General features: G+C 37.1%; 1 protein-coding gene and 1 long non-coding RNA gene across 6 annotated transcripts in view; one reads left to right on the top strand and one right to left on the bottom strand.

The window, feature by feature from the left end:
- Nucleotides 1-27,727, top strand: part of PHACTR2 (phosphatase and actin regulator 2) — a 103,181-nt gene that overhangs the window by 53,783 nt on the left and 21,671 nt on the right. For 2 of the 4 annotated variants that reach the window (XM_087970537.1, XM_026666205.2), the window contains exons 2-5: nucleotides 16,048-16,215; nucleotides 21,119-21,199; nucleotides 22,161-22,316; nucleotides 25,704-25,955. In XM_087970537.1, coding sequence (XP_087826663.1) covers nucleotides 16,048-16,215; nucleotides 21,119-21,199; nucleotides 22,161-22,316; nucleotides 25,704-25,955 — 657 coding nt within the window. The remainder of the gene's footprint in view (nucleotides 1-16,047; nucleotides 16,216-21,118; nucleotides 21,200-22,160; nucleotides 22,317-25,703; nucleotides 25,956-27,727) is intronic. The other 2 variants (XM_087970552.1, XM_026666206.2) reach the window with 1 other exon arrangement.
- LOC148132900 (uncharacterized) lies at nucleotides 10,476-27,599 on the bottom strand. Of its 2 annotated transcripts, XR_015750436.1 has the most exons (4): nucleotides 26,645-27,599; nucleotides 25,123-25,313; nucleotides 11,418-11,630; nucleotides 10,476-11,086 (listed from the first exon to the last, which is right to left on the bottom strand). It is a non-coding gene; the product is annotated as an uncharacterized LOC148132900 (long non-coding RNA). The 2 variants fall into 2 exon arrangements; XR_015750435.1 differs by having other exon boundaries at nucleotides 10,476-11,630.

Here is a 27,727-nt window from a genome sequence, read left to right as displayed (position 1 = left end):
CTTCCTTCCTTCCTTTCTTTCTTTCTTTCTTTCTTTCTTTCTTCCTTCCTTTCTTTAACAGGTAGGGCCTGCCACGATATAAGGGGCGTGCATAAGTGCACCATCGTGCCTATCGTCCCTGTCCTATTGTCCCCTTTTAATCGTACCTATTTTCTGTATTCTTACTCATGTTTATACTTATACCTATTATTTTGTAAGCGATTGACAAATTAAAATAAATAAATATCTTATTCCTATTTAACCAAATAATTACACCTGCCTTTTAGCCATTATGTGTATTTGCTGATGTTAAAATATTATGTTTAAATCATCCATTAAATTATATGGATTTTCAGAGAAGGATATAAAGTGCTTTGGTTTTAAAACTCTTCTAGTATAAAATATGGCTTTATAGTTAAATTTCTAAATATAAATGAAAAAGGCCTTTTGTTCTAATCTTTGTTTTCTATATTTTTCATGTTCTAAATGAGAAAGTATATACTAGCAATCACCTACATAATGTAATAAAATAAAATAAAATTAAAAGCTTAAATGCAGAAATGGTTGATTGTGGGCAGGAACAGGAACAGAATTTGAGAAATTACATTGTGTAAAATACTGGTGACTAAGCCTTTGTTAGGCCTTTACAAGTTAAAAAATGTCACCAACCACTCCTTTTAAATGCCTTTAGAAAGGCATTCATTTTAATGGAAGGAACTTAAATCTGGGTTGTATAAAAATAACCATTTCTTGCACCATTTGTTTCTTTAAAAATACATGTTTCAGTGAAAGAGAACACATGGCTGTAATTTGAGAGTTTGTTATTTTAATTTTATATTGTAAATCATATTAAACAATATATGTTCAAAGATAATAGGGAGGAATTTCAAAGAGAAATTGGCCTCCTAAAGAGCTCTAGAAGGCAAACACAGTATAGAGTGATCTTTGCATGCGTTATTCAAGTACTATTTTTGTTCTCCATGTAGCTCAGGCAATAGTCATACCTACAGTTTATGATATTCAGTAAAGGCTTTTGGAATTGAAAGTAGATGGCATAATTTACTCTCAGTCGCTTCATCATTGTGGACTATAATCCTATCAGAATAACCCAGAGATGAGTAAATCAAGTCTGTACAGAAGAACATTTATTTATTAGATTTTTACCCTACCTTTATTACATTTATAAGTATCTCAAGGTGGCAAACCTACATAATATTCCTTCCACATCTTATTTTCCTATAGTTCTCAAATAGCTGGCAAAGAATCATTCTACTGGATAAATTTATATTACACATTAAAACAGGATTTAGTTTTGATATTTTAATTCAATATTTTTTCTCTTTCATTTCTTATTACAGTCAATGCAAAATAAAATTCATTTCTTATTAACAATCAAATGCAAATGCAACATTGACTTAGGACGTCTGTCTCAGCCTACATTGATCGAAAGTGGGTTCTGCAGGGGATTTAAGATTTTTCAGTTTAAATAATCCCAACTATTTCATAGTGCCAAGAAAGAGTGTTCCTTGTTGTTGGTACGGTAAGGAACAGTCAGCACACTTTAGCAAGTGTGCCGCAAGTGCAATTAGAGTCCAGCTTTATTCTAACTATGCATATATTTTTCTATGCAAACTAATATAATCTTGCCTATACCCTAACTAGGAGATATATACAGCATACTGACACACACTTAGAGTGCTGGACTCAGATTAAGTTTCCTAATATTAGAATACTAAAGTAAATTCTTTGTTCTTGTAGACTGCAGACAAGGCTTAATTGTAGTAAATAAATAATGTTTTCTGCCCCATATGGCATATAATTCTTTCTTGCTACCTAAATGTTTATTCTATGAATTTGTTCTTATTTATAGATACTGCTAAGAAATGATGGTGTGCTTTATCATCTGTGTATTCTAGGTAGGTGGTAGCAATGTCAGTGATGTATTTTCACTGTTTAAACACAGAAGTGGTATATTTGAGCTAAAAATTGTATACTTGAGACTTCATGAGCTGCTATTCTGACAGTTTGTGATGACTGGCTGGGAGGGAGAGGAGTTGAGGAAAAGAAGGCCATTTACAGAGTTGCTTGGCTGCAATCCATAAATGATTATAATCTAAATTTTATAAAATTATGACTTTAAAACTCCATAAATTAAGCCTTTTTCCTGTTACCAGATACATGAGATTACAGTTTATAAAGTCAGCACAGAGGGTCATTATTCAGACTGATTGGTCAAGAACATAATCTTTCTGAGTTTTTAAGCTTTTAAAATATAGCTGAATTTGTTTATAGTTTCCAGTGTTTACTTTTCATTGTGATTATTTTTTTGTAAACACATTGGATAAAGGATATAACTGAGAAGACTTGTGTGGAATATCTTCGCTCCTTCTTTTATTTCATAATTCCCCGTTGTTAGTTCTACACTTGAAGCATTCAATGAAACAGCTGCTTGCCAGAAGTTGAAATTTGATACATAATAAAAATTATCTTTAGTTTAACACCCATGGCTTTCTAATGAAACAGTGTTTAACAGCAAAGGATTGTTCATCAATTCCCATCTTTGGTAAGATCATTCTTGTTTGTAATCAGAAAGCATTCTTGTTTTTTGAAATCACACCACAACCTTATCCATTTTAATTTATCATTTTCAAATTGGCAAATTGGTAAATTTAAATTTGGGACAGATGGTTTATTATACTGTATTTCCTCTGTTTGCTGTTGGATTTACACATGAAATCCAATTTTGACCTCTTACATAGAAGTATACAGATTGGAATCTGCTGTTTAGTGGGCAGAATCCATAAGAAATCAGACAAGTTTCATATACAATTCATATACAATTACAAAATGGCTCAGTAAGCATATTGACTAGTTTGTGCTAATGATTGAGAGGCAAAGTTGCTCGCCATTTCACTGAAAAAATGTACCTGGGTTACATTAGGCTAGCACAGAAACGGTTGTATATTGTATTCTTTCACATCTGATCTAAAATCAGTAAAGGAGAAATTCCGAAAATGATGTATTCTCAGCCGGTGCATTAATTTAAAATATGTTAAAGTTGAGATTTGTCCCCTTTTTAGGGTTTTAATCCTGGTGTCTATCATTTTACACCAGGATTTATAAAATAAACCACAATTGGTTGGGTGTGTATAATATAGTAAATAAATACTGGTTCACAAACCACAATGGTAAACTAAAACCAAACAGACAATATTATTACTTAAGAATGATGTAAGAATCAAATCAAGTAGAACAAGCTGGGCTAAGAGCTTTTCTTGATCCACAGTACTTATGTGCACACAGTGCCTCCCTTCTCCTAATGCAGAGGAATTTGAGATATTGACTTTTTAATATCTGGTATGTTTGTGAAGATATTTAATAGAATCTTTCATGTTTGCTTGCCACTGCTTTACTTTTGTTTTAAAATATATATTGACAATTTCTTAACTTTATTTTAGGCTGGTATATCAGTAATTATGAAAAGGAAGAATATTTGAGGCAATTAATTTTGTATTTGCATTTGTTTTGTAACAAGCTCTATGTGGGGCTGTCCCTGAAAAGCATCTGGAAGTTCCAGTTGGTGCAAAATGCAGAGGCCCTCATGGTTTTGTGCAGACCTCAGTGTGCACATGTATCATTTATCCTGCAGGAGCTGCATTGGTTGCCAATTTGCTTCCAGGTGCAATTCAAGGTGCTGGTTGTCATTTTTAAAGCCCTTCATGGCTTGGGACCAGGTTGTCTGAGGGACCATCTCTTGCCAGTCACATCTACCCAACCTACTAGAGTGGGGACGCAAGGAATGTTGTGGGTCCTGTCCCCTACAGAGATACATCTGGCGGGACTCAGAAGAAGGGCCTGTTTCATGATGACTTCCTCCCTCTGGAACATCATTCCTCTGGAAATTAGACTGGCCTCCACTATGACACACTTTCAGAAGGCCCTGAAGACATTCTGCCAGTGGGCTTGGGGAACCCAGAGGGGGATGAAGCCCATTAAATGGCTGGTATGAATGTTTGTTGTCGCCGGGGTGGGAGTGGGTTCAGTGGTGGGCTGCTACCGGTTCTCCCTGGTTCAGGCGAATCCGTAGCTAACTGGTAGCTAATTTTATGGCCAGTTCGGTGAACCAGCAAATCCCGCCCCTGGCTAGCCCTGCCCACCCTACCCCGTCCCTCGCAGGAGTCCCCACACAACCTGTTTTGGATGCCAGGTAAGTGCAGGGCATGTGCAGAGTCTCGGGAAGGGCGAAAAATGGCCCTTCCAGAGGCTCTGGAGGGCTGGAAACAGGCCCGTTTCTGGCCTCCAGAGGGCCTCCGGAGCCCAGGGAGGCCATTTTCTTCCTCCTGGAGGCTCAAGGAAAACCCTCTGAGCCCAGGGAGAGTGAAAAACAGGCCTCCTGGAAGTTTGGGAAGGCCTGTTTCTGACCTCCAGAGGGTCTCCAGACCCCGGGAAGGGCAAAAATGCCCCCCCCCCACCGTGGTGTAGGAGGCTGACTAGGCCACACCCACCCAGCAACCAGGCAGAGAACCAGTTGCTAATTTTTTTTTTTAAACAAGTTTTATTAATTTCAAAAACAAACAAATCATCATCAACCATTACATATTTGAACCTTTTTCCATTATAAATTTTACAAGTCAGATAAAACCTTATCTTATACAATACAATTCTATTTTAAACCATTTCTAAATGAGCATAAAAACATCTCTTATCCTCTATTTCTTTCTGACTTGATTATCGTCATTCTCTTTCTGTGTTTCTAAAAGGTTTCACCAATACTTCTCAAAAACATAAACAGACACAAACAAACATATAAAAATCTTTTAGTAAAGTAACTTGGCTCCCGGTACCTCTCTTTATGTGGGCTTTAATTATATTCATGCTCATCTTAGAAATCATTACCTATTTTGTTTACCATTCTGTATCTTCTATATATACTTCTCCACACATTTCACTCTTCATAATTCTATCTTATTCAATCCATCTTAATTTAAATCATTATATTTGTATCTTTTGCCCATCCTTTATTATCCCTGTATCTCATTCCTTATAATGAAAAAAAAAAAAGAATTTCTCCTGAAATCTCTAATCAGAGTATGATGCCTTTCTATCCTCTCCCTAAATATTAGATTAACATTTAAAATGACACCTAATATCCAATCTGATTCTGCTTGGTACATTCTATCTATTAATTTTTACTTTTAATAACAATAAAAACAGAGTAATAAATCGGAAATGTTTAAATACATAGTATCCTCCTAAATACGTAGTTAAATAATAAATCTAACTAATAAATCTTATAACATTCTCATTGCCTTTCCCTTCAATATTTTATTACATTTTAAAAATCAATCATTATTAAACATTTCAACATTTTAATTTCTTATTAACTCTTAAGTCATTCTAATTTTCTATTTCTAATACAAATATTACAATACCGTCTTATGTACCTTGCAAAATCTTTTTTAAGAAAATTTATACTTTACCCTTTATCCCTGAAAAAGATTCCTCTTTTCCCATCCAATTTTAAAACTTTGTGGCTTTTCTCCGCCTTTCCCCTTTCTTTCTTCCCCCACCAGATCTTCCTACCCCCTTCTTCTAACCTCTGTCTTGCTAGCATCCCTTCTCTGTCGTATTCCCTTTTCTCTTGTTTGCTATCATTGTATTTATTTTGCATCATATTTTTCTTTCTTAAATGTTTTTAAATCTTAAGTCCTTCATTTTCCTCGCTTTCTTCCTTCCTTCTTCCTTAGATAAATTTTGGGATTCATTAAAGATGGTGTCTTCGTCTTCTTCTTGCTGTTGTTCCATCTGTCGCATTGTCTGTTCATAGTTAACCAGCGCCATTTCTAAAAATAGAAAAGCTTTTTCCATACCATCTTTACAGGCTGCTTTTGTTTGCTCATATTCATCCCTCAGTTCCTCAAGGGAGAAAGCCATTATAAATCTTTTCTTGTCTTTTTTCCCTCTTCTTACTCCAACCAAAATATTCCAAAAGAAAAGTAAAACAATCCCAAAGTCCACAATCCTCAATCAATCCAAGCCAAGCCAAAATTTCCACTTTCTCTTCCAGGGGTAGTGTCAGACAAAGGAAAAAGAAAATCCAAATCTGTGTTTTAAAGCCTTATTAAAATTTTATTTCTGTCTCCAAATCCTTAAGGCATCTCCTCCAACAAAATCCAACCAGATAAATATATTTTTTTGTCCTCTCCCTTCCGACTTATCCCATAAAGCTAGTTTTACCTGAAAAAAAACAGGTTTCTCAATATCCGTTTGTTAATTCCGTCGGGAGGAGAGTAAACTTTCCCTTCAGCACCTCAGAATTGCCGCTTACTTTCTCTTGTGGAAAGAATCATCCAAAAGCCATCACTTCCAGGAATTAAATTAAATATATCTCAAGAGTCCTGGATCGACCAAGAAGACTTTCACTTTTAAAAACTTTCTCCTCTTCCTCCTGCGCATACTTGCCCAGCTGCCGGCTTCTTTGTGGCGGCCATTACGGACCGCCGCTACACCGTCTTGGTAAAAGGAGGTTCTGCCGGCCAGGGAGGGGTCTGCAACACCCCCAAACCCTTTCCGGATCCCCTACCTTCAGCTGCCCCTGCAGGGCAGCCTTGCTCCGCACCCTTTCGGATCGGAGCCCCAAAACGGCTAGCGCGGCAGGATCGCGCAGCTTCGCGAATCCCTACCGCTCGCAAAGCCGACAAACCGGAAATCCCCAGTTGCTAAAATTTTTGAAGCCCATCCCTGGGCTTTTTACTTTTTATTATTTTTATTTTCTTTATATTGTGCTTTTATGTCCTGTTGAGTCACCATGTGCAAGTAGCCAGCAATATAAGTTTTCTAAATAAAAATATTTAAAAGTTGAGGGTTAAGTACTCATTTTATAATTTTAAACTTGTATTTTTTGACATGAATACCTTCATTTGGTTGAAAACCCTGGCATGGATGAAAATGACTATTATGCAGTGTATAATGATATCTAACATGGACCACTTTGGAAGGTGAGGGGACAAAGGCACAGAGGTGCTTCATGCCTTAACAGCACCAATCCTCTTCAGTGACCTTGCCACTGGATGTTAAATTAGCCTCGACTTCAACCTTAGGGAAGAATTGAAGATGGAACTTTTTCCAGAGAGGTTCTTTGGGGCTTAACATACATTTTAGAGTATTTTCTGGATTGTTTTGGACTTTGGTTGGTATCAGGTTTTTTTTTTCTTGAATTTTATTAATTGTGATCTTTTTATGTTTCCAACAGCCAATTTGATGTATTGATTAAAGGCATTAATTTGGAATCTTGGAGACCTTGGGTTCTAGTCCCATCTTAGGCGAGTGCCTCTTTCTCAGCCCTAGAAAGAGCAACCCATTTCCAAAAATCCTGCTAAGAGTACTGCAGAGACTAGTTCTACATTTGGGGAGCTAAAGAGAGCCCAGTGGGAATGTGACAGAATACAAATGTACTAAATAAACAAATTACCAATAATTCTCTATCTATTAAGTTGCTTAGTGTGCATCAGGATATGTGTAACCGTGCTTTGGGAGCATGTATGCGTATCAAATAATACAAACACAATTTGTTATGGATTAAGAAGAGCTCTGTTGTATTAGACTAACAAAGCCATATATACTCTAGTAGCTGCCGCCAGCAGCAGCTGACTAAATGCCTTTGGTGAGCACATAAATGGAGACGTGGTGGCAGCAGGTTCCTTCCTTCCTTCTGCTTCCAGCAGCTGATGATCCTGCACTCATTTGTCTCTAAATGCCGTGACTTGGTTTATTCAGAGACTCACTGTCTGAGACTATGATGGCCCTGCTTAATTGCCATGAATATAGATGTAGACCAGAGCTTTGTGAGGCCAGTTGGCCTCTCTCAACAAATGTCACTGAATTGTGATTTTAGTATGTCAGGAGAAAAATATTAGTACATAGTAATCTTATGAATTGCATTTCATTAAATTAATTAAACTTAATTTCAACTCAATCCAATTTAGTTTTTATCCTAGCCTCATTACCATGCTTGTCCTAGTTGTATTAAGTTTGGGTGTCATTAGCTTGAAAAAGGCTGGGCATCAGTGGCCTATCAGTGGCTCATTGAATGAATGGTTGTGAACTCCTCATTGCTTCACTCTTTTAGGGTGAGGGATTTGTACACACACACACACACACACACACACACACACACACGGCATTTGTAAGCCTAGTTAGAGTTAATCAATGGACTGGCTATCATAGACTGCAATAGAGCTATTTCTTGGCACTGACAGATTCTGCGAATGAGATTTTAAGTATTTATAATGTGACAAATTGATGTCAAGTTGCAAGAAATGAATGAGAAAAGCCTCTGCTTCCAGTAAATCTGAACTCTAATAATACCTGGAAAGCAGATGTTTTTACAGTGAGATCTCTTCAAATCTATATTGTACTTAAAACTTTCTTAAATACAATACTATAGTCCTTTCTATCAATAATTAGTTTTAGACTAATTATTGTCTAATTATGTTCATCATATGGGAACATCCTGGTGCCTTGTTCAGTTCACCTTTAAAATTCTGGAATAGCAATGACTTCACAGTCAGACTCCTAATTCCACTGAAGTATTAAAATAAAGTCATATTGATGCGGCAAAGAAAAGCCAACAGTTGCCTGCAACAGAAAAGGCTTGCTTGAACAATTGTGGAGAATAGCAGTCATAAAAGTCAAGTTGGCTCTTGTGGGCCCATGGTTGACTCTTGGTCACTTCCCCTAACCTTCCAGAGACACTCTTTGTACCTACTAAAGATAGACCTTGACTTACAACCATTCATTTTATGACCATTAAAATGGCACTGAAAAAGTGACTTAAGACCAGTCCTTGCATTTGCAACCCCCACAGCATCCCCATGGTTGTATGATCAACATTTGGGCACTGGCATGTATTTATGACAGTTAGGGAGTCCTGGATTATAGTGTCCCAGTGTCGTGCCATTCTGACCTTCCCAGCTAGCTTCTAACAAATCAGTGGGAAATGCCAGATTCACTTAATAACCACATGAGTCACTTAACCACCACAGCAAAAAATCTCAGTGAGTTACTGAAGAGCCACATCGTTTAAGGAATATTCCAGTTCCAATTGTGGTCAAGTCAAGGACTGCCTGATTGGAAAGACTCCCACTTTCAGAAGAGAGGACTATATATCGCTATTCCAAAGAGTTCAGTTGATGGGGAAAGATCTCATTCAGGGGTGTGATGCTACCGGTTCAGCCCGGTTCTATAGAACCGGTAGCTCTGAAGAGCAGCAGACAATGAACCGATTCGTTGCAATGACCTTTTGGTCATCTGTTTGGCTTGCCCGCCCGAGCTCTTGGCTGTCCTTTATTTCCTGCTTTTCAAACTTCAGCTGCTTTGCGTGGCACAGCTGAGGTTGAAAAAGCAGGAAAACAGAAAATTTTCAGCTGTCCAGGAGGCACAGCTGATGTTTTTTGTAATTGTTTTACACACACGCGTGCAAAATGCACTCTGACCGAACCAGTAGCAACACCAGTTGAATCCCACCCCTGATCTCATTCCCAGGTGGGATGCAGGGAAGCTTAAGTTTGGCAAGGTATTTTGTGAAAGGTACAGTGGTTTGTAGTTGAATAGCCCTTATCTTTTATTTAGCACACTTTTCAGGCTTATGCAAATGCTCAGAGAGTTTAAAGACAACTTGTAAAAAAAAAAGATTCTTAAAGAATTTGGGCATAGTGCCACTTCACAAATCTAAAATCTTCTCTCACAAGATGCATCGTAGCAATAACTGGGCATACAAATGTGTTAAGAACATTATGTGCTTACATACCAACTGTCACAAATTTCCCAGAACCACCATGTTTCTCAAAGTATGGTCTTGCAGTAAAACCTTGTCCCACATAAATGCTAAATCTCAAATATCTGAAATCAGCAAACTTATTTTGAACATGACATTCCACCCAGATTCTGTTTTACTTATCCCCTCTCCAAAGTAACTTTTCTGGGCTTGGTCACTTAATCTCAATTTTATGAACACAGGATTTATTATATTTATCCAAAAGAAAGACATGCCTTAATGTATGATGGTAAAAAGGATGCACAAACAAAAAAATTAAAAACACAGAAAAAGCCTTCCGTGGCACCTGCCATCTCTATCTTACTAGTCTAGCATCAGCTAAAACTATCTTATTTCCTCTAACCCCTATAAATGTGCCCTGGTCACATATTTTTATATAAATATATACAAACCTGTAGCCATTTCATTTCTTGTTCTTTTTTTTTAAATTTCAGCATCTATTCTTAAAACATTCCTGGTAACAATTTGGGTTCTATAGTATAAATAGTACCTTCTTATGGCTGTAAATATGATCTTTTTGAAATCAATTAAGAAAAAATGCAGTTTGATAATTGGTTAAATAAATATATATAAAGGTAGTCCTTGAGTTACAACTGTAATGGACCCTGCCAGACCCTGTATTTATGAACTTTTTTTTTGTGGCAGTTGTTAAGTGAACACTGCAGTTGTTAAGCGAACCAATGGTTCTCTACAGGCGTGGTTTTGCCAAAGTTGGAAGTGGTGATTTTTGGCAAAACCATTGTAAAACACAGTCAAGTTAATGCAGGATGGGGCAAAGGGCTGTAAATGTGCCCTTGTTGCCAGGGCCAGTTCAATCATGTCACCACAAGGGATGCAATCATTGGAACTTCAATTTCTGGTCATAACTAACCCCAAGGTAGCTCCATCACAACTTGAAATGGTCACTAAACAACTAGTCATAAGTCAAGGACTACCTGTACAATTGCTTCCGTATCTGCAGCTTGGAACTAACTTTCTTTATATCCAGAGCCCTAGGAGGTTATTAGGTACTTAGAGCAGAGAAATTGATGAGTATCATTGGAAGAATGCTGCTTCATGCAAAGTGAGCTTTAGGTTACAAATACGTTCCTCTGGATGAGGGGTTCGTGGTAGAAATGAAGAACATTTGTCTTTCATCAGAAGCTGCAGCAAAATTTAGGAAGGGTGAGTCTTTCTCTTCCTGTATCTGGGAATTTATTGACTGATACAAGCTGAATCGTGACTGAGTAAGACACATGTGGGGCTGCACTGCGTAGTTCTCTGTAAAGATTCCTACAGGCAAAAGCCATATGTAAGCTATAGAGATTCAAAAAGGGCAATTTTTGTTTTCAACTGATGGCGCTCCTGCCTCTGAACAGGCAAGGTCAGACAATGGTTCACTTTGGAAGTTTTAATTTTATTGCGTCTAGGTTGCTTTTGATCCCGCCAAAATGGGGAATTGGACAATAAAAAATCCTTTACCCTGACTGTAAACCAATGAAGACAGTATAAAACATTGGAATCTAATGGTTCCACCTATATAAAGAATATCCATTAAAGGTTTGAGACACAGAATGTATGTCAGAGAGAAGAAGTGAATGCCTCATTTTCACATCGCCTTTACCTGTTCAGGTCAGGCCTCTGATATGTTAGACTGCAATGACGTATAAGATTCTCAGGAACATTTCAGAAGTGGTTTTGCCCTTGCTTTCTTTTGACTCCTCAGTTAAAATCTATCCCTTTAGTTTTTTCATAGTGGAGTCCCATTAAAATAAGAAGTTTTATCTGAGCTCAGCTGTTTTGAAATTAGTAGAGGTCAGAAAGGTGCTGCCACCTGCTGAGGTAAAAGAAATTGAGATACACAGTAAATATTTCCCTTTTTTGATTATGAAAGTTGACAAGTATGTAAATCCAAAGACTAAACATATACAATTACAGCTTCTAATCTAGATGCAGTTTCCACTTGTGCAGAAACAACAGGATTGTTATGTTATTCCACATTGTTTTAATTTAAAATGTCTGAGTGTTCTTCCTTTAACAGAAACCTTGCTGCTTTCTGAGGATCAAGATGCAGCTGCATTCCAGAGCGCATATCATATGTGATATTATTAATGTAATTGCATTTGTAAAACAGTCCAGAAGTACTGTACACAAAATTCTATCTAGGCAAACAAACATATTTGCTAGATTTTGTTTCAAAGTTTGCATAGATAGGGATGGCCGTGTATAGAAATAAATTACAGAAAAATTAATTAATCATTACGGGTAGAATAAGTACAACTAAAAATTAAAAAGTTGGTTAAGATAACATGATGAAATCATTTTTTGAACTCTTGAAAAATCTTGAGCAACCTCGCATATTTCAAGGTCAAAAGCAGTAAATATATGGAAGCTTACCTCTATGATACATTTCTCTACCCATGTTCCCAATATTAAGGCAAAAGTCAGGGATCGTTTGCAAGCCCGACTACCTACACTTTTAATCTCTTTTCTAGCAGGAGGCTTAATTAACATTTTCTAGCATTGGCAGCCCCATCTGGAAATTACTGTTCAACCACCCACATTAATACCCAAGCTTTTTCCCCTTTCCTTTAATTAAAATGCTGTCAGAATGCGTAGCTCATGAAAGAACTTCCTGAAGTTAACAGTTGTATAGCGACATGTTGAAAACTGCATGGAAGCTTGTGCTGATCTATACTTAGAATATAGCTTTTTTTCTCTTTGACAGTTTTATTAACTAGAGATTAATTCGGGGAGGGGGGCGCAGAGCCACTTCTAAGTAGGAAACAAACAAAATGAAGAGATTTATTAGGTATATATCCTGCCTTTCTGCCAGGAGTTCATGGTGGCATATATAGCACTACGGCTCTTCATTTTCCTACCACAATCTTGTAAGATAGGTAAATCTGAGAGAATTATTAGTCTAAAGCCACCCAGTGACTTTCTGCAGCTGAATCTGGGAACTTAAAAAATCAAACAAACCAAAACATCCAACCTGTGCCATATCTTCCTGGTACATTATGTTTCATAGCCGTCATCCTGCAATGGACTGATTTCGGAGGAGGATGACATCTGAACCAGTCTTTTCAATAGAATGCACTGAATTTTCTATTTCCTAATGACCTTGCATATGAAATCAAAGCATAACTAACAAAATGGATAGGTGGGAGAGTTAAAAATTGGTGTTTCTCTAATAGCTGAAGAAATAAGATAACATTAAGGAAATCTATAAGTAGGTTGAAAAGAATATAATAAAAATACACACATGATTAATTGCTTTTATTTGTAAAATATCCTCTATAACAATGCAGTGATTTTTTTTAAGCAAGAGGGACTGAGTCATTTTTGGAAGATTATAAAGAACCAAGAAGAACATCATACTAAAAGGAATGAAGGGACTCAAAATGGATGAGATCTAAAACAGTGGTCCCAACCATTTTGGCACCAGGGATCGATTTCATGGAAGGCAATTTTTCCACGGAACTGTGGGGGTAGGTGAGGAGGAGTATGAAACCTAGATCCTTCACATGCACACTTTACAGGTAGAGTTCACACTTTACATGTAGAGGGGACTGGAAACTAAAACATGAAGTTAGGAACTGGGCATGGCTAGGCTAGTGAAGAGAAGGACCAGGGGAGACATGATAGAAGTGTTCCAATATTTGAGGGGCTGCCACAGGGAGGAAGGGGTCAATCTATTTTCTAAAGCGCCTGTAGACCAGACAAGGAATAATGGATGGAAACTGAACAAGGAGAGATTTAACTTGGAAATAAGGAGAAACTTTCTGACAGTGAGAACAATCAACCAATGGAACAGCTTGCCCTCGGAAGTTGTGGGAGCGCCATCACTTGAGACTTTCAAGAAGAGATTGGACTGCCATTTGTCAGAAATGGTGTAGGGTCTCCTGCTTGGGCGGGGGGGAGTTGGACTAGATGACCTACAAGGTCCCTCCCAACTCTGATTATCTGTTATCTGTTCATGTTCTTATGAGAATCTAATGCCTGATGATGTGAAATAGAGCTGAGATGGTTATGCTAGAGCTGGGAAGTGACTGCAAATACAGATGACATTCACTTGATCACCTGCCACTCATCTCCAACTGTGTGGTCCAGTTCCTAACAGGCCATGGATCGCTACTGCTCCCTGGCCCAGGGGTTGGGGACCCCTGGTCTAGAAGACCAACATTAATGTAATTGTAAAAGCATTTGCCATGCTTAGAACAAAATCCAGTGCAGATAGTCCTCGACTGACAACAGTTCACTTAGAGACCATTCAAAGTTACAATGGCACTGAAAAGTGACTTATAAGTATTTTTCACACTTAACAACCATTGCAGCATCCTCATGGTCACATGATAAAAATGAAGATGCTTGCAAACTGACTCATATTTATGATTGTTGCAGTGCTCAAGGATCATGTGATCACTTTTGTGACCTGATAAGCAAAGTCAATGAGAAAGCCAGGATTCACTTAACAACTATGTTACTAACTTAACAACTGTGGCAAGAAAGCTCGTAAAATGGAGCAAAACTCACTTTAAAAACTCACTTTACAAATGTCTTGTTTAGTAACAGAAATTTTGTGCTCAATTATGGTTGTAAGTCAAGGACTACCTGTAATAAATATGGAACTTTTCTAATCTTTCTGACTTCAAAAGTTAAAACAAATCAGTGTGTGTGTGTGTGTGTGTGCGTGTGTGTGTAGAAAATAGACACACAGGTATTAGGGAAAGCTGTGTAAATATACTAATTTTGGAAAAATTTGCTGACAAACCCAAGTATAAATTTTTGTGAGATTTTTTTAAAAATGCAAACATTTTGTACAAAGAACAAAGTTACCTTAATCTATAAAATCTTGAACACAAAGAACACAAATCCATGTATACTAATTACCATGAATAGGAATTAAAGCAATCCTTTAGCTATGATGTAGATAATCAATATGAATTGTGGAACATAGAATATCAGAGTTGGAAGGAGACCCTATACCATTTCAGACAAATGGCTGTCCAGTCTCTTCTTAAAAATTTCCAGTGATGGAGCACCCACATATTTTGAAGGCAAGCTGTTCCACAAATAATGAAAAATAAGTATGTGCATCATTAACAGTAAGTTTAGGTTTCAGGGAATAATATCTCAGAATATACTGTGCAAATCTGGAAAACAGTAGAATGTGAATTTCAAGTTAGAGTAAACTGGAAGCTATTTTGAACTTAAAAGATTTTAGCAGTGAGCCAGGGACTTGGTGGCCTAGTTACATAAATTCTAGGGTTCTATATTAGTTAAATTAGCAATTTTTCAGAATGGAGTAGTGATGTGGCATCCTCACTCAATAATATAAACAGTAAGAAAAATATCAATGCTGAAATTATTATGTGGAGGTTTAAGAATACCAGTGTTGACTTAAACATTAAGTATATTGGCCTGTTAATAAATATTATAGTAATATATCTATAAGCCTGATATTCAACATGCTGCTTCTGCATTTGCTGCTGTATTTTCTGGTTGTGAGCCAAAACTCATTACAGGTAGCCCTTGAATTAACAACCATTCATTTAATGATCGTTTGAAGTTACAAGGGCACTGAAAAAAAGTGGTTGCCACACTTAACGACTGTTGCAGCCATCCCCATAGACACATGGAAAAAATTTGGGCACTTGTCTGCTGGCGTGTATTTATGACAGTTTCACTGTCGTGGTCACCATTTGTAACCTTCCCAGCTGGTTTCCGATAAGCGAAGTCCATGGAGGAAGCCAAATTCACTTAATGACCATGATTCACTTAACAACTGTGGCACAAAAAGGTGGTAAACTGGGGCAAAACTCACTGCCTTTTAACAATGGAAGTTTTGGGCTCAATTGTGGTCGTAAGTCAAGAACTACCTGTACTCATGTGTGTTTAGGTATGTGATATCAAGTTTTAACATTTGGTATTCGTTATAGTTTATTACATTTAAAATTAATTTTAAGGGGCCTTCGATTAACACGATCACAAACTGCCTGGGTTCTTGTATGAAACTAAGCAATTAGGTAGCATTACTCGGTTAATGGTTTTGTATGATGTGTGGAGTCAACCAATTGTGATCTTAATAATAAGAATAATAAACCCTTAATAATCCACCCATAATACCTGTAAGGAGTGTCTTATTTTTCCCTTATAAATTAATGGTTGGATCTTAAAATTGAAACTTGGATGGTCTTCCCATGTTGTATATATTTTGTCTATATGTATATATTTGTTTTTTGTTTATACAGTTGATGGGATAGACAAGGTATCGGTTGCCAACTCAGATGGGACAAATCCAGGATCTCAAACTCCTCCTTTTAAAAGGAAGGGCAAATTTTCAACCATCGGTAAAATCTTCAAACCATGGAAATGGCGAAAGAAGAAAACAAGTGAAAAATTTATAGAAACCTCAGCAGGTATGATTGTTAATACTGACAAATACTTTATGAAGCTTGAAAAGATTATTATTAATTCTCAACTTAAAAACACTTCATTTAGTGACCGTTGGAAGTTACAATGACACTGAAAAAAAGTGACATGACCATTTTTCACGCTTACAACGATTTCAGCATCTCCATGATCATGTGATCTAAATTCAGACACTTGACAACTGACTCATATTTATGACGGTTACAGTGTCCTTAGGACATGTAATCTCCTTCTACAACCTTCTGGCAAGCAAAGTCAATGGGGAAGCTAGATTCACTTAATAATTATGGCAAGAGAAGTCGTAAAATGGAGCAAAACTCACTTAACAAATGTTTCACTTAGCAACATAAATTTTGGGCTCAATTATGGTCGTAAGTCGAGGACAATCTGTAATTGCTAGAGTTGCAAAGAACCACGCAATTAGTTCTACCATAGTACCTTTTAGATTTGAACGCTTTCAATGTTGTTCCCTACTTCTCGTGATGATTTTTACCAGTTCTTAAAAACGTGCCTGACATTACCTATTTTCTTGCATTTCTATCCTTCAACACTTCTGTACCATTCTGTACTCCTGCATGTTTGCCCTCCTTGAATGAACTGTGTAGTTGTGCCAAAATACTTCTTTAAAAAATATGTTTGTTACCCTGAACCCCTGACTCCAGATTTATTGCTTTGATACTGTGTCTTAATCCATTGAATGCCACCCACACTTCAGCTTTCTCTTTATAGCAATTAATGAGCTGTAAGATGCTTAAAAATCAAACAGTTGGGTGGAAATTATTCTTCACAGATTAAAGCTCAGATGCTAAGTCTTTTAGAACCTAATTATTTTAATGTAATTCAAATGAAACAATAATATATTCCAAATGTGCATTTATGGTGAACTGTCTCATAATCTCTCTAGATTTTATTTTTATTTATGTAAGTTTAATAACACATTAGTAAATTGGTGTCTTTTTAGAAAAATGTTCCTCCTTTTGTGTGAGTGTCATTACAATATAATTATGTCTCAACAATTTAAGTGATGATGTATCAACTTAAGATAAATATTTATGCTCTGTGCATAAACATTTTCACTGGTGGAGTGACTTTTCTATGGTATACTGAGAAAGAGGAGATGAACATAGTTCATTGGCAAAGTTTGGAATATAATAATCCTGATAGTTGCCTTTTGAGATCAAGAGACACTGCACATTTAATATATTTTTACTATTAAGAAAGAGGTACAACTAGGTGAAGAACTATGCTGTATATATTGTACATATCCTGTTACATATATACAGTTCTGGATTCTAAAAGAGTTGAGTTCAGAGTACTTTTACTCCTTTGAGTGTTCAAAATACTAATCTAAATTATGTGTAGAGGTTTGTACACTCTTTCTCTCTGCCCAAACAATGCTTAAAAGCCACTTGCATAATTTATTAAGTCTTAAATATTAAATATATAACTAACATACATACATACATACATATATATAAGTTTATAAATATAAAGATAAAACATTTTTAAAAAGTAAGGAAAATGAAAAGTAGAAGGTAGAAAAAGAAAATACAAAAATTAGGGGTGGGGGAGAAAAGATATATAAAGGGTGACTCCAGACAAGAAGAAACAGCTGCAGTAAACTAACACCTCTAATATTTTAATAAGGATAAAGACATTTCTTTACTCCGTCTCATCTCCTATCAATAATTAAATTATAAAAATTCATCATTCCATCCTAATCAGCAATCTTTCCCCATTTGTAAACAGATCTGAAAAGCCTTGTCATTTAGTCCTGGTCAAAAAGAAATTCCATTAATTGCTGTCAGAAACCACTAGATACATACAGGTAGTCCTTGACTTACAGCAGTTCATTTAATAACTGTTCAAAGTTGCAACGGCACTGAAAAAAGTTACTTATGACCGTTTTCATATTTATGACGCCTGCAGTCATAAAGGTGGAGTCATGTGACCATCTGTTGCAACCTTTTGACAAGCAAAGTCCATGGGGAAGCTGGATTCACTTAATCACAGTGTCATTAACTTAGCAACTGTGGTGATTCATTTAACAACTGTGGCAAGAAAGGTTGTAAAATGGTGCAAAGCTCACTTAATAAATATTTCACTTAGCAACCAAACGTTTGCGCTCAGTTGTGGTCATAAGTCGAGGACTAACAATAGTCAAATAAATTCACTTTACATTTCTTTTGTTTACTTTTTAAAATCTTGAGCTTTAATCCCATAAAATAATGTCCCACAAGTTGCTATCTTGTCATTTCTCTCTTTATCACCTTTCAGGAACAACTTTAGTAGTTTTAACGCTTCCCCTTTGTATCCAAGTTAGAAGATTTTCCAAAGCATTCTTCTGATTTGTTATTTGTATGTCATTATTACTTATTACTTTTTACTTATTAAGACATCAGCCAATTTCAAATGTAAATCCCCTGTGGCATTCTCTTCCATATCACTCTTGTAATTTGGCATCTAAAATCCATTTTCAAATCCACAACAACTTTTCCCATATCACTCTTACACACATACACACACACACACACACACACACACACACAATCTCTAGTTAATAAAACTGTCCAAGAGAAAAAAAGCTATACTCTTAAGTATAGATCAGCACAAGCTTCCATGCAGTTTTCAACATGTCGCTATACAACTGTTAACTTCAGGAAGTTCTTTCATGAGCTACGCATTCTGACAGCATTTTAATTAAAGGAAAGGGGGAAAAGTGGGATTTTTTTTAAAAAAAATCCATTTTTAAATCCACATTCAAATCAGTCTCAGTCTCTGTTTTATCCAGTAAAATCGATTCTTCGCCTATAACCTTTTGCTGTTTAAGATAGAATGATTTTTTAATAATTTGTTTATTGATAAGGGATGAAATATGGGAAGAAGGGTTTTTTTAAAAAGTGAAATATTAGAGAAGGTGTTAAGCTACTGGAGCTGTCTATTTTTGCCTGGAGGGACATGGGAATCATTTTTATGCATCTTTTTTCTTATTTTTTTTTTTGTATTTTCCTTTTTTTTAACCTCTTTGTACTTCTGTTCTTTACTTTTTATATTTTTCCTAGTTTGTATTAGTCTTATCTTTTTATTTATAAACTATACTAAAATTATTATAGACAGTCCTGACAAACAATTAAACAAAAACGAGGATAAAAAGCATGCAAAAATATAAGGGATGCTTGTGACTGGCTATCATGAAGCTATGAATAGCACATTAGCCATCTCTTATAATATTCCCATATTCCTGTGTTTTTAGTTGTTCTTTTAATATTAATTTCAATTATCATTCCGCACATACCTTCCCTAATGTTTAGACCAATTGGTCAGAACCATACTTGGTAGGCAGGTTCCTGCTATATCATGCTACATCATACAGTATATAGATTATCATAAAACAAGATTATTAAAATGTGGTACACATATCACCAAACCTTGGATGAGTTTGGAGATATTCTCTTGACGTTATAATTATAGCATGTCAATTCTGCTAGGTAGAACAGACTAGGAAATCAACTCAGGAACATTAGCTTTATTGAGATTGGCTATAATAACAGAATCTTACAAGTCAGATTGTTCTGTACTTCCTTCCCTTTTTTATATTCCAATGAATCGGGAGCATCTTCCTGAATTTTATCTCACTGCTGTGGATTTTAAAAATGTTTTGTCTATTTTTTATGACATATGCTAGTGATATAGAAATTGATTAGCTAAAGGAATTTCCTGAACCATGAACCATGAGGCGCGCTTGGGGTGCTGGTCAGGGATCAAGACAGAAAGAAGGGGAGGGAGGGGCCCAGCCGTCCCTCCTGCTGGCCCAGCCAGCAAGCGGGGGCCTGTAAATTTGGGTGCGCTCAGCGGATAACGCCCTTTCCAGCGCGCGAAACACCAGACGAGGCAGGGACGGAGATGGAGAACCGGGGGGGAGCTGAAGAGCGCCGACAGGAAAGCCACCCGCCCTTCTGGGTTTCCCTGGGTGGTGGAGGGGAGGCTGAGGGAACGGGCCACCTGAGGTGGGCTGAGGAGGAGGGCCCGAGGTGGGCTGAGGAGGCGGGGGGGGCGGGGGGGGGCCTCCAGCCTCCTGCAGGGACTGTCTGACGGCGGAGACGCCGTGGCCGGGGCGAGGGGGGGGGGGGGGCGGTTTTGGCGCGCCTGGGGGGCTAGCGGGGGGGGGCAGTTCTCGCGCGACCCCCGTTTATTCCAATAGAAGAGTCTGCAGGGTTGCAATGAGGAGGAATGGTTCCTGAACGGGTTCTGGAGGCGCCGTCCATCAGGTGAAACGCCTCGCAAGCAAACCACCCTGCCCCCCGCTTGAAAGGTTCCTGGTCCCTGGTAAAGGTTGGGGACCACTGTGTAAATGATGTTTTAATTTCCTGAACCATGAGGCTGTAAGTGATGTTTTAGTTTTCAGAAGTATATTGTTTTTAAATTTTCATTTTATCTTCTGAGAGAGAAATGCCTATATTCAGCACAAATGAAAAGAATATGTCCTTGAAATATAATTAATGCAGCTTCTGTACTTGAACAGAGAATGTATAAATCTACTCATATAAACTTGCTTACTGCCTTTTCATAGCATTATCTTCTGACCAATATAGCTTATTAGGTAATTACACACATATCCGTACTTTCATGTACTGTTCTATACATTGATTTTTGCTATTTAAACTCCTCAAATTTCTTTTTCAGCAATTCATCTACTGCTTCCTGTTATTCTCCTTCCTTTTGACCTATCCACTCTTCCTTCAAACACTTGTTTGCAATTAGATCCTTGTCCTCATCCTAATACTGCTAAATAATAAATATGGAAGCCAAAATACCTTTACTTGTTTTTTTATTGTCTTAGTTTATTTTTTTACTGAATAATGTCTTAATTTCTCTATTTTTTTTTTAAAGTGCTGGAAAGAAAGATATCAACAAGGCAGAGCAGAGAGGAGCTAATAAGAAGGGGTGTCCTAAAGGAAATAAATGAGCAAGGTGATCACAATTAATGTAGATCAATAGACCTTATATTGAATCTGAATGATGACAAATGTTATTCCTATTGCTTTAAAATGTATGTAGTTTGTTGACAAAGTTTGTAGTTAAGACTGACAATAAGACTGTCACATATCTAATACAGGGCTAGGTTGAAAAATAATACTGAAAAAACTGATTTTAACTCCAGGAGCTTTGGCCACCTCTTTTCTTTTCTCCTCAGAATTGCTCAGGTTGTCTTGAAAAGCTAGTAAAGTAGAGACTCAAAGGTCTCTGAAAGACAAAGGAAGGGAGAAAGAGAGAAATCTGCCTCGTGATAAATTAGGGATGCTGGGGAGCCACAGAAAACAACCTAACACGGGAAGACAGTGGAATTTCATATGGGACAGAGAAAAAAAAATAGCTGTGTGAGTGGCTTGAGTGAGAGAATTTTGGCTGGTAGAAAATGGAGTGAGAGAATTGGTGGGGTGATTTTGTAAAAGAGAGAACTGTTTAGGGGTTGTAAAGGAATAGATTGGGTTTCTTCCTCTGAACTCCCACTTCTACCTTACATTCAGACTCTTGTTCAGGTTTTTAATCTTCCTATTCCTATCAGTTAGTTTTTTTATGAAATTTCTTTGACCCCACTGATCATGGGAGACATTTGTGAATGGTCACCCATTACCCAGAGCTATTTTGGAGTAAAAATATCAGAGAGGGAGGAGGAAGGATTACTTTGTGAAAGGTTTCTTTAAATTCTCCCCAATATGGAGAGGAGTCCTCTGTTCTAGTACCACAACACATGTTAAGTATGCAAGACGTTGTTTAGAAATGCATAGCAAAACTGGCTCTAATCAGGATGCTATGCATTGAGTAGTACTATCCCAGATATCAGTACCATTTTGAAAACAAAGACAACTTAGTTGCATATAAATGAAGGTAATGTCTTCAGAACTAGCCAATATTCTTGTTTTCATTTCAGATGTGGATGCCACCGTGAATTATGAAACCTCTAATGGTCACACAATAGTAATTACAGAAGAAGCCATACAGGAAGAAAATGTAAAAAATGTAGAAGACAATGGTTCATTATCAGCAAAGGCAGCTGTTTCTGAAGAGAAAAAGGAGGATAAAAAAGGTATTTTAAATGCAATGTATCAGAATGTATATGCCACTTTAAAAATACAATCACCCAGTGTATATTATGAAAAAATGAAAACAAACCTGTTTATAACTATAAGGGATAATGTGTAATTTGGTGCAGAATAAATAGAAATCAGAAAAGTAAATTTCTGTTCAGAGTCAGACATTTTTAGTAACAGATAAACTAAAAACTCAGAGTTCACTGTTGGAATGGGAGGAAAAGTGCTAAGTCTTAAAACAAGAGCAGGTTTCTGATTGTCCTACATCAGGGGTCCCCAACATCTGAGCCACAGCCCACTGGTGGGCCATGAGGAAACAGCAATCGGACTGCGGAAACAGCAGACAAGTACACCCATGCTCACGTGCATTTCCACTTGTGCGAGCAGCGGGTGAGTGCATGCACACATGTTCCATTTGCATGAATGGCAAGTGCATGTAAATGGAGCTGCGTGTACTCTTGCCGGCCATGCACACAGAACCATCCTCTCTCCCTCCTCTACCCCCACAGATCCGCAAAGCTGCAAAGGTTTGGGAACTCTGTCCTATAGTACTACATGAAACTTCTGGTGATACACAACAAGAATCTATGGGATGTAGTTCAAACCAAGTTTGAAGTCTTACTCTGCTGTGAAATTCAGGGATGAGCAGTTTCTGTCTTATCAAGTTAGCATATAGTATCACACAAGATTATTTGGGATAAAATAGGATAAAAATAAGAAAGCTGCATAACAATAATGTTTTTTTTAAAAAAAACTAACAACCATCACTACTATTTTCTGAAAACAGTAGCTGGAGGGTGGGATGGGGTGGGGATAAAGAGGATTTGATTTATTTAAGGAATTTCTAACCTTTTTTCCATTCTTAAATTAGTTGATTAATGCATGTTCTTACTAACTTGTCATTTATGAGTTATCATTACTCCTTACCAGTGTCAAGACAATCGATATGAAGACAGAACTCAAATGAAAGAAGGCTAAGCTCAAAATCGTAATAAGCAATTGCTGTATACTTGGGAAGTTAACATGGAATAAAATAATTCTTAACAAAGCTACTAGTCTTATCCTAGCTTTTCTTAGGCCGTGTGAAAATAGGCCTTGTACATAGAAGCACAAATATTTCCTCTGGGACTTGCTGCTAGCTGCTGCAGTTAGGTGATCTGTTACAAAATGAATTGTATCCATGAAAATGAAAACTTTTCCTATTTTAGCCAATAGTAATGCAAGTTAATGTGCTTTTTTGCTCATTTTAATTTTTTAAAGTGTATACTTCTAATGTTTTCTCTCTGACAAATGAGATATAAAGATGTGGCTACAATTCTGCTCATGGACATATATGTATACCAGGGCTGTTAAACTTGCGGCCCATGGACCTGCTGCGTGACACACTGGCTACACCCACACCCGGTTTAGTGAAGGGGGAAAAGTCGCGATACGTCATGTGACGACGCTGTGACAACACTCATGATCTATGCTGATATCAGGAAAGCTTTATACATAACAAAACGCAAGATTATGCATTGAAAAAGACTAACAACAGAACGGCAGTTACTGTAAATCCTCATTTTCTTTCACCTCAATGCAATTTTCCAAATTTCTGCTGCAATTTACTTCATTTTCCATAATGATATGTTATAATTTGCACATTTGCTTGTTGATGTCAGACAGATGACATGATGAATACCCTCAGTACCATTGTTCTGTGATTCATTGAATAACACACATCCCAATTAGTAATTCTATTTTTTTTTTAAGAACATAGGTGATTAGAGCTTAATAGGCTGGTACAAGGAAAAATATTTCAAGGGAAAGCTAAAAAACAACAGCTCTAGAAACAAACCTTCTAAAACTTATACAATAAATGCTTAGGAATGCTTTCTATGTTTGAATAGTAGTCTTAATGATGAAATAGGAGCCAATCATAAAAATGAAAAGGAAGCTATTGAACCAGAATAAGAAATGCTGACAAATTTTCATTTGTTGGTTATTTTAGGTAAATGATTATTGATGATACACTCAATTAAGAAGTTTGTCCTTGATCTTTATTTATAAATCTGATCAGCTTTTCCTAACATATTTTTAGAAAGATAGATATAGTTAAATATATAAATTATCCAAATTGTAAATATAAATGAAAGCTATCATAGTGATAGTTGTCTTAAACTTTCCTTGGCTAGGAACTTGTTGCAAAAAGATTATATTATACAGATAGTCCTCAATGTATGAACAAAATTGAGCTCAGAATTTATGCTACTAAGTGACAAATTTGTTAAGTGAGTTTTGCCCCATTTTATGACATTTCTTGTCATGTTTGTTAAGTGAATCATTGCAGCTCTTAAATTAGTAACACTAATTGTTAAGTGAATCTGGCTTCCCCATTGACTTTACTTGTCACAAGGTTGCAAAAGGTGATCATATGACCCTATGATACTGCACCTGTCATAAATATGGGTCAGTTCTCAAGCATCCAAATTTTGATCACATGACCATGGGGATGCTACAGCAGTCATAAGTGTGGGAAATGGTCATAAGTCACGTTTTTCAGTGCCGATGTGACTTCAAACGGTCTCAAATGAACTGTTGAGGACTTCTTGTAAATGATCTTTCCTTTCCAATAAATGGAGCTGTTTTGCTGAAAGCCATTATGGCAAAATGAATGTTTTCTACCATGTGTACTTAACCACACTGTATATAGCAATAGCACTTAGACTTATATACCACTTTACAGTGCTTTACAGCCCTCTCTAAGTGGTTTTACAGAGTCAGCATATTGCCCTCAACAATTTGGGTCCTCATTTTACCCACCTCAGAAGGATGGAAGGCTGAGTCAACCTTGAGCCTGGTGGGATTTGAACTATCAAATTGTAGGCAGCTGGCTGCAAAAGTAGCTTGCAGTACTTGTCTTCATATGCTTGTCTTCATCTACTAATTTAATGAGAATGCTGCTCATCTTTCACAAGTTGATGACCAAATGTTGAGAAATTGAGTTAGGGTAGCTTAAAAGACTTTTAAAATAATAACAATAACAACAATAATAATAATAATAATAATAATAATAATAATAATAATAATAATAATAATAATAGCAGCAGCAGCAGCTACGGCCCCAAACTATTAGCAGAGTTGATCTCCTTTTATTGAAGGTAGATTGTTTTTGTAAAAATAAATAAATGAACTTTTTGATTCTGCATTTTGAGAGCCATTCTGAACATTCTGTTGAAATCTGCACTAGACAGTAAAGCGTAGTTTGGTTACCCTTCTTTTTTAAAACAAAAGCGCTCCCTTATTCTCAGGAAAGCAGAGCAGCAGGAAGAAATCTGTTTCTTTGTCTAGTTTATCCTTGTTGTCCGTTTGTCAGATGCTTGTGTTCACTTTCTTATTTGTAGATAAGCCTAAAGGCCTTCAAACATCAGCCGTGCCTGTTTCTCCTCTTCCGCCTTCTCTACCACCACCGCCTCCTAAACCTAAGCCTAAAGCTAAAAAAGCAGCCATTCCTCCAAAAAATGCTGCTGCTGCTGCTACAACTAGCCATAAAACTAATGAAGTGCCACATGCTAAAAAAAAGGGCAAATCTCCTTCCAAGCAGACCTCTGCCCCACCTGCCAAGCCAACAAACCGCAGTGGGACTCGAGAAGCTGGTAAATATCACATGTGGCTTTGGATTTGTGCTGCTTTATTGCTTGCTTTAAATGTTGCAGTGTCCATATTCTCTCTGTGGATAGTTATTAATAAATTGGAATTAATCTTATCCAAATTGGATTTATGTTTATTACTTGCCCTTATCTATAATTTTTCAGCTCACCTTGGCTCACAAAATCCAGTGTTGAGCGTTGAAGTCTAATAGGAAGCAATATTTCCTAGATAATTTGTGCAAAGCTGAACAAAAGCTACAGCTGCATTAAAAAAAAAGCATATAACATTAGTTGGCTGTGAATGATTATTATTAAATTTGTTGTCTTATCCACTGTCTCCATAATGTGTGGGTGGATAACTTGGAGCTTCCTGTACAGCAGCCAAATGCAAGAGCTTATTTGGTGGTTACTGTACTAAGTTCTTTTAAACTAAAAATGCTTGTAAGAATACTGTTTATTTACCCCCCTGATCGGCAAGACCTATTTGAAGATATAATAGCATAGTTAAAAAGACAGTTCTGGGATGTGGATTTTACTCCGTTAATTATTGCTGACTATGGGGGGAGGTGCTCTTCTCCGTTTCAAGGGCCTTTGAGCTAGCGCTGTCTGAAGACGTTTCCACATTCATATGGCCAGCATGACATCATGGAGTAATGTTATCTTCCCAATGAAATAGTACCTATTTATTTACTCACATTTGCATGCTTTCGAGCTGCTAGGCAGGGCAAGGACAGGGCAAGCTCAACCCATCAGGCAATGTTCAGGTCTCAAACCTGGGCTTTTGGAAGGTACAGAAACAGGATAAAAAACAGTAAACTGATTTATTATTATTTATTATTCTTGACTATTTTGCAAACCATCCTTGCTTCTATCATGTCTGTACATTGTTTAATAATTTTCATTTCGCTCTTCTTGAGCTCTACACATCCATGTCTTTCTCTGTCTCATCCTTCCACTCAAGTTATCAACTCATCCTTCATATATTTTGTTTGCAATTTGTTCCTCATTTACTCTCTATATGGTGAAACTATAATTATTTCTACCAAATACAATTTAGAATTCAGCGAATTTTATAAATGGACTTGAAAATATGTGAGTTAGCCCGTTTGGCTGACTTAACGGTCGGCCCTTGAGGCAAGTGGGGCTGCCAGGCCCAACGCTTCTTCCCCCCCCCGCGTGCCGGAGCTGTGCCTGGAAGGCTTCGGAAACCCGCCGGAAGGAAGAAAAACCGCCTTCCCCTCAGGATCCCGTCATTTCCCACTTTATTGTGTGTTTTAGTGTGAGAAAGAGGGGGGGGGGACGCTTCAGTGTTTCTCCCCTCTCAAAAAACAACAAAGAGGAAGACAGTGTAATCCCAGTGAAGGTAGCATTGAGATGCCGCCCGCTTGTTCCCAAAGAAATTGCGGAGGGTTGCCAGATATGTTTGTCTTTTGTTCCTGGAGACCCACAGATGATTCTAGGCAAGGACAAACCTTTTACTTAATATAATATACTGAACCTGGCATTAATTAGGCATTGAATAAAATGCTGAACTTGCTTGGAATTGATTATACTTAAAAAGAAAATTAACAATATAATTGAAAAAAGGAAAAAAAGAACTTTGAAAAGTAGAAGCGATATAAAGCGCCACCTAATGGTACAAGGCATTTTTTCCTGGATGGCTTTATGGAAAATTACTGGTCTGTTAAATGTGTGAATGAGAAAAGACATGAAATAAAAGACTTTAACATAACAAGAACCCCCGGAAGCTTAAGAGAAAAAGGGGGAGATTGCAGCAA

Source organism: Notechis scutatus, chromosome 1 (genome assembly GCF_049901735.1).
Source record: "Notechis scutatus isolate UNSWTSFEM ecotype Mainland chromosome 1, rNotScu1.2, whole genome shotgun sequence".
NCBI classification, from domain to species: Eukaryota; Metazoa; Chordata; class Lepidosauria; order Squamata; family Elapidae; genus Notechis; species Notechis scutatus.
Note: the sequence above shows the minus strand (reverse complement) of the source record. Positions and strands in the feature narration are given on the sequence as shown.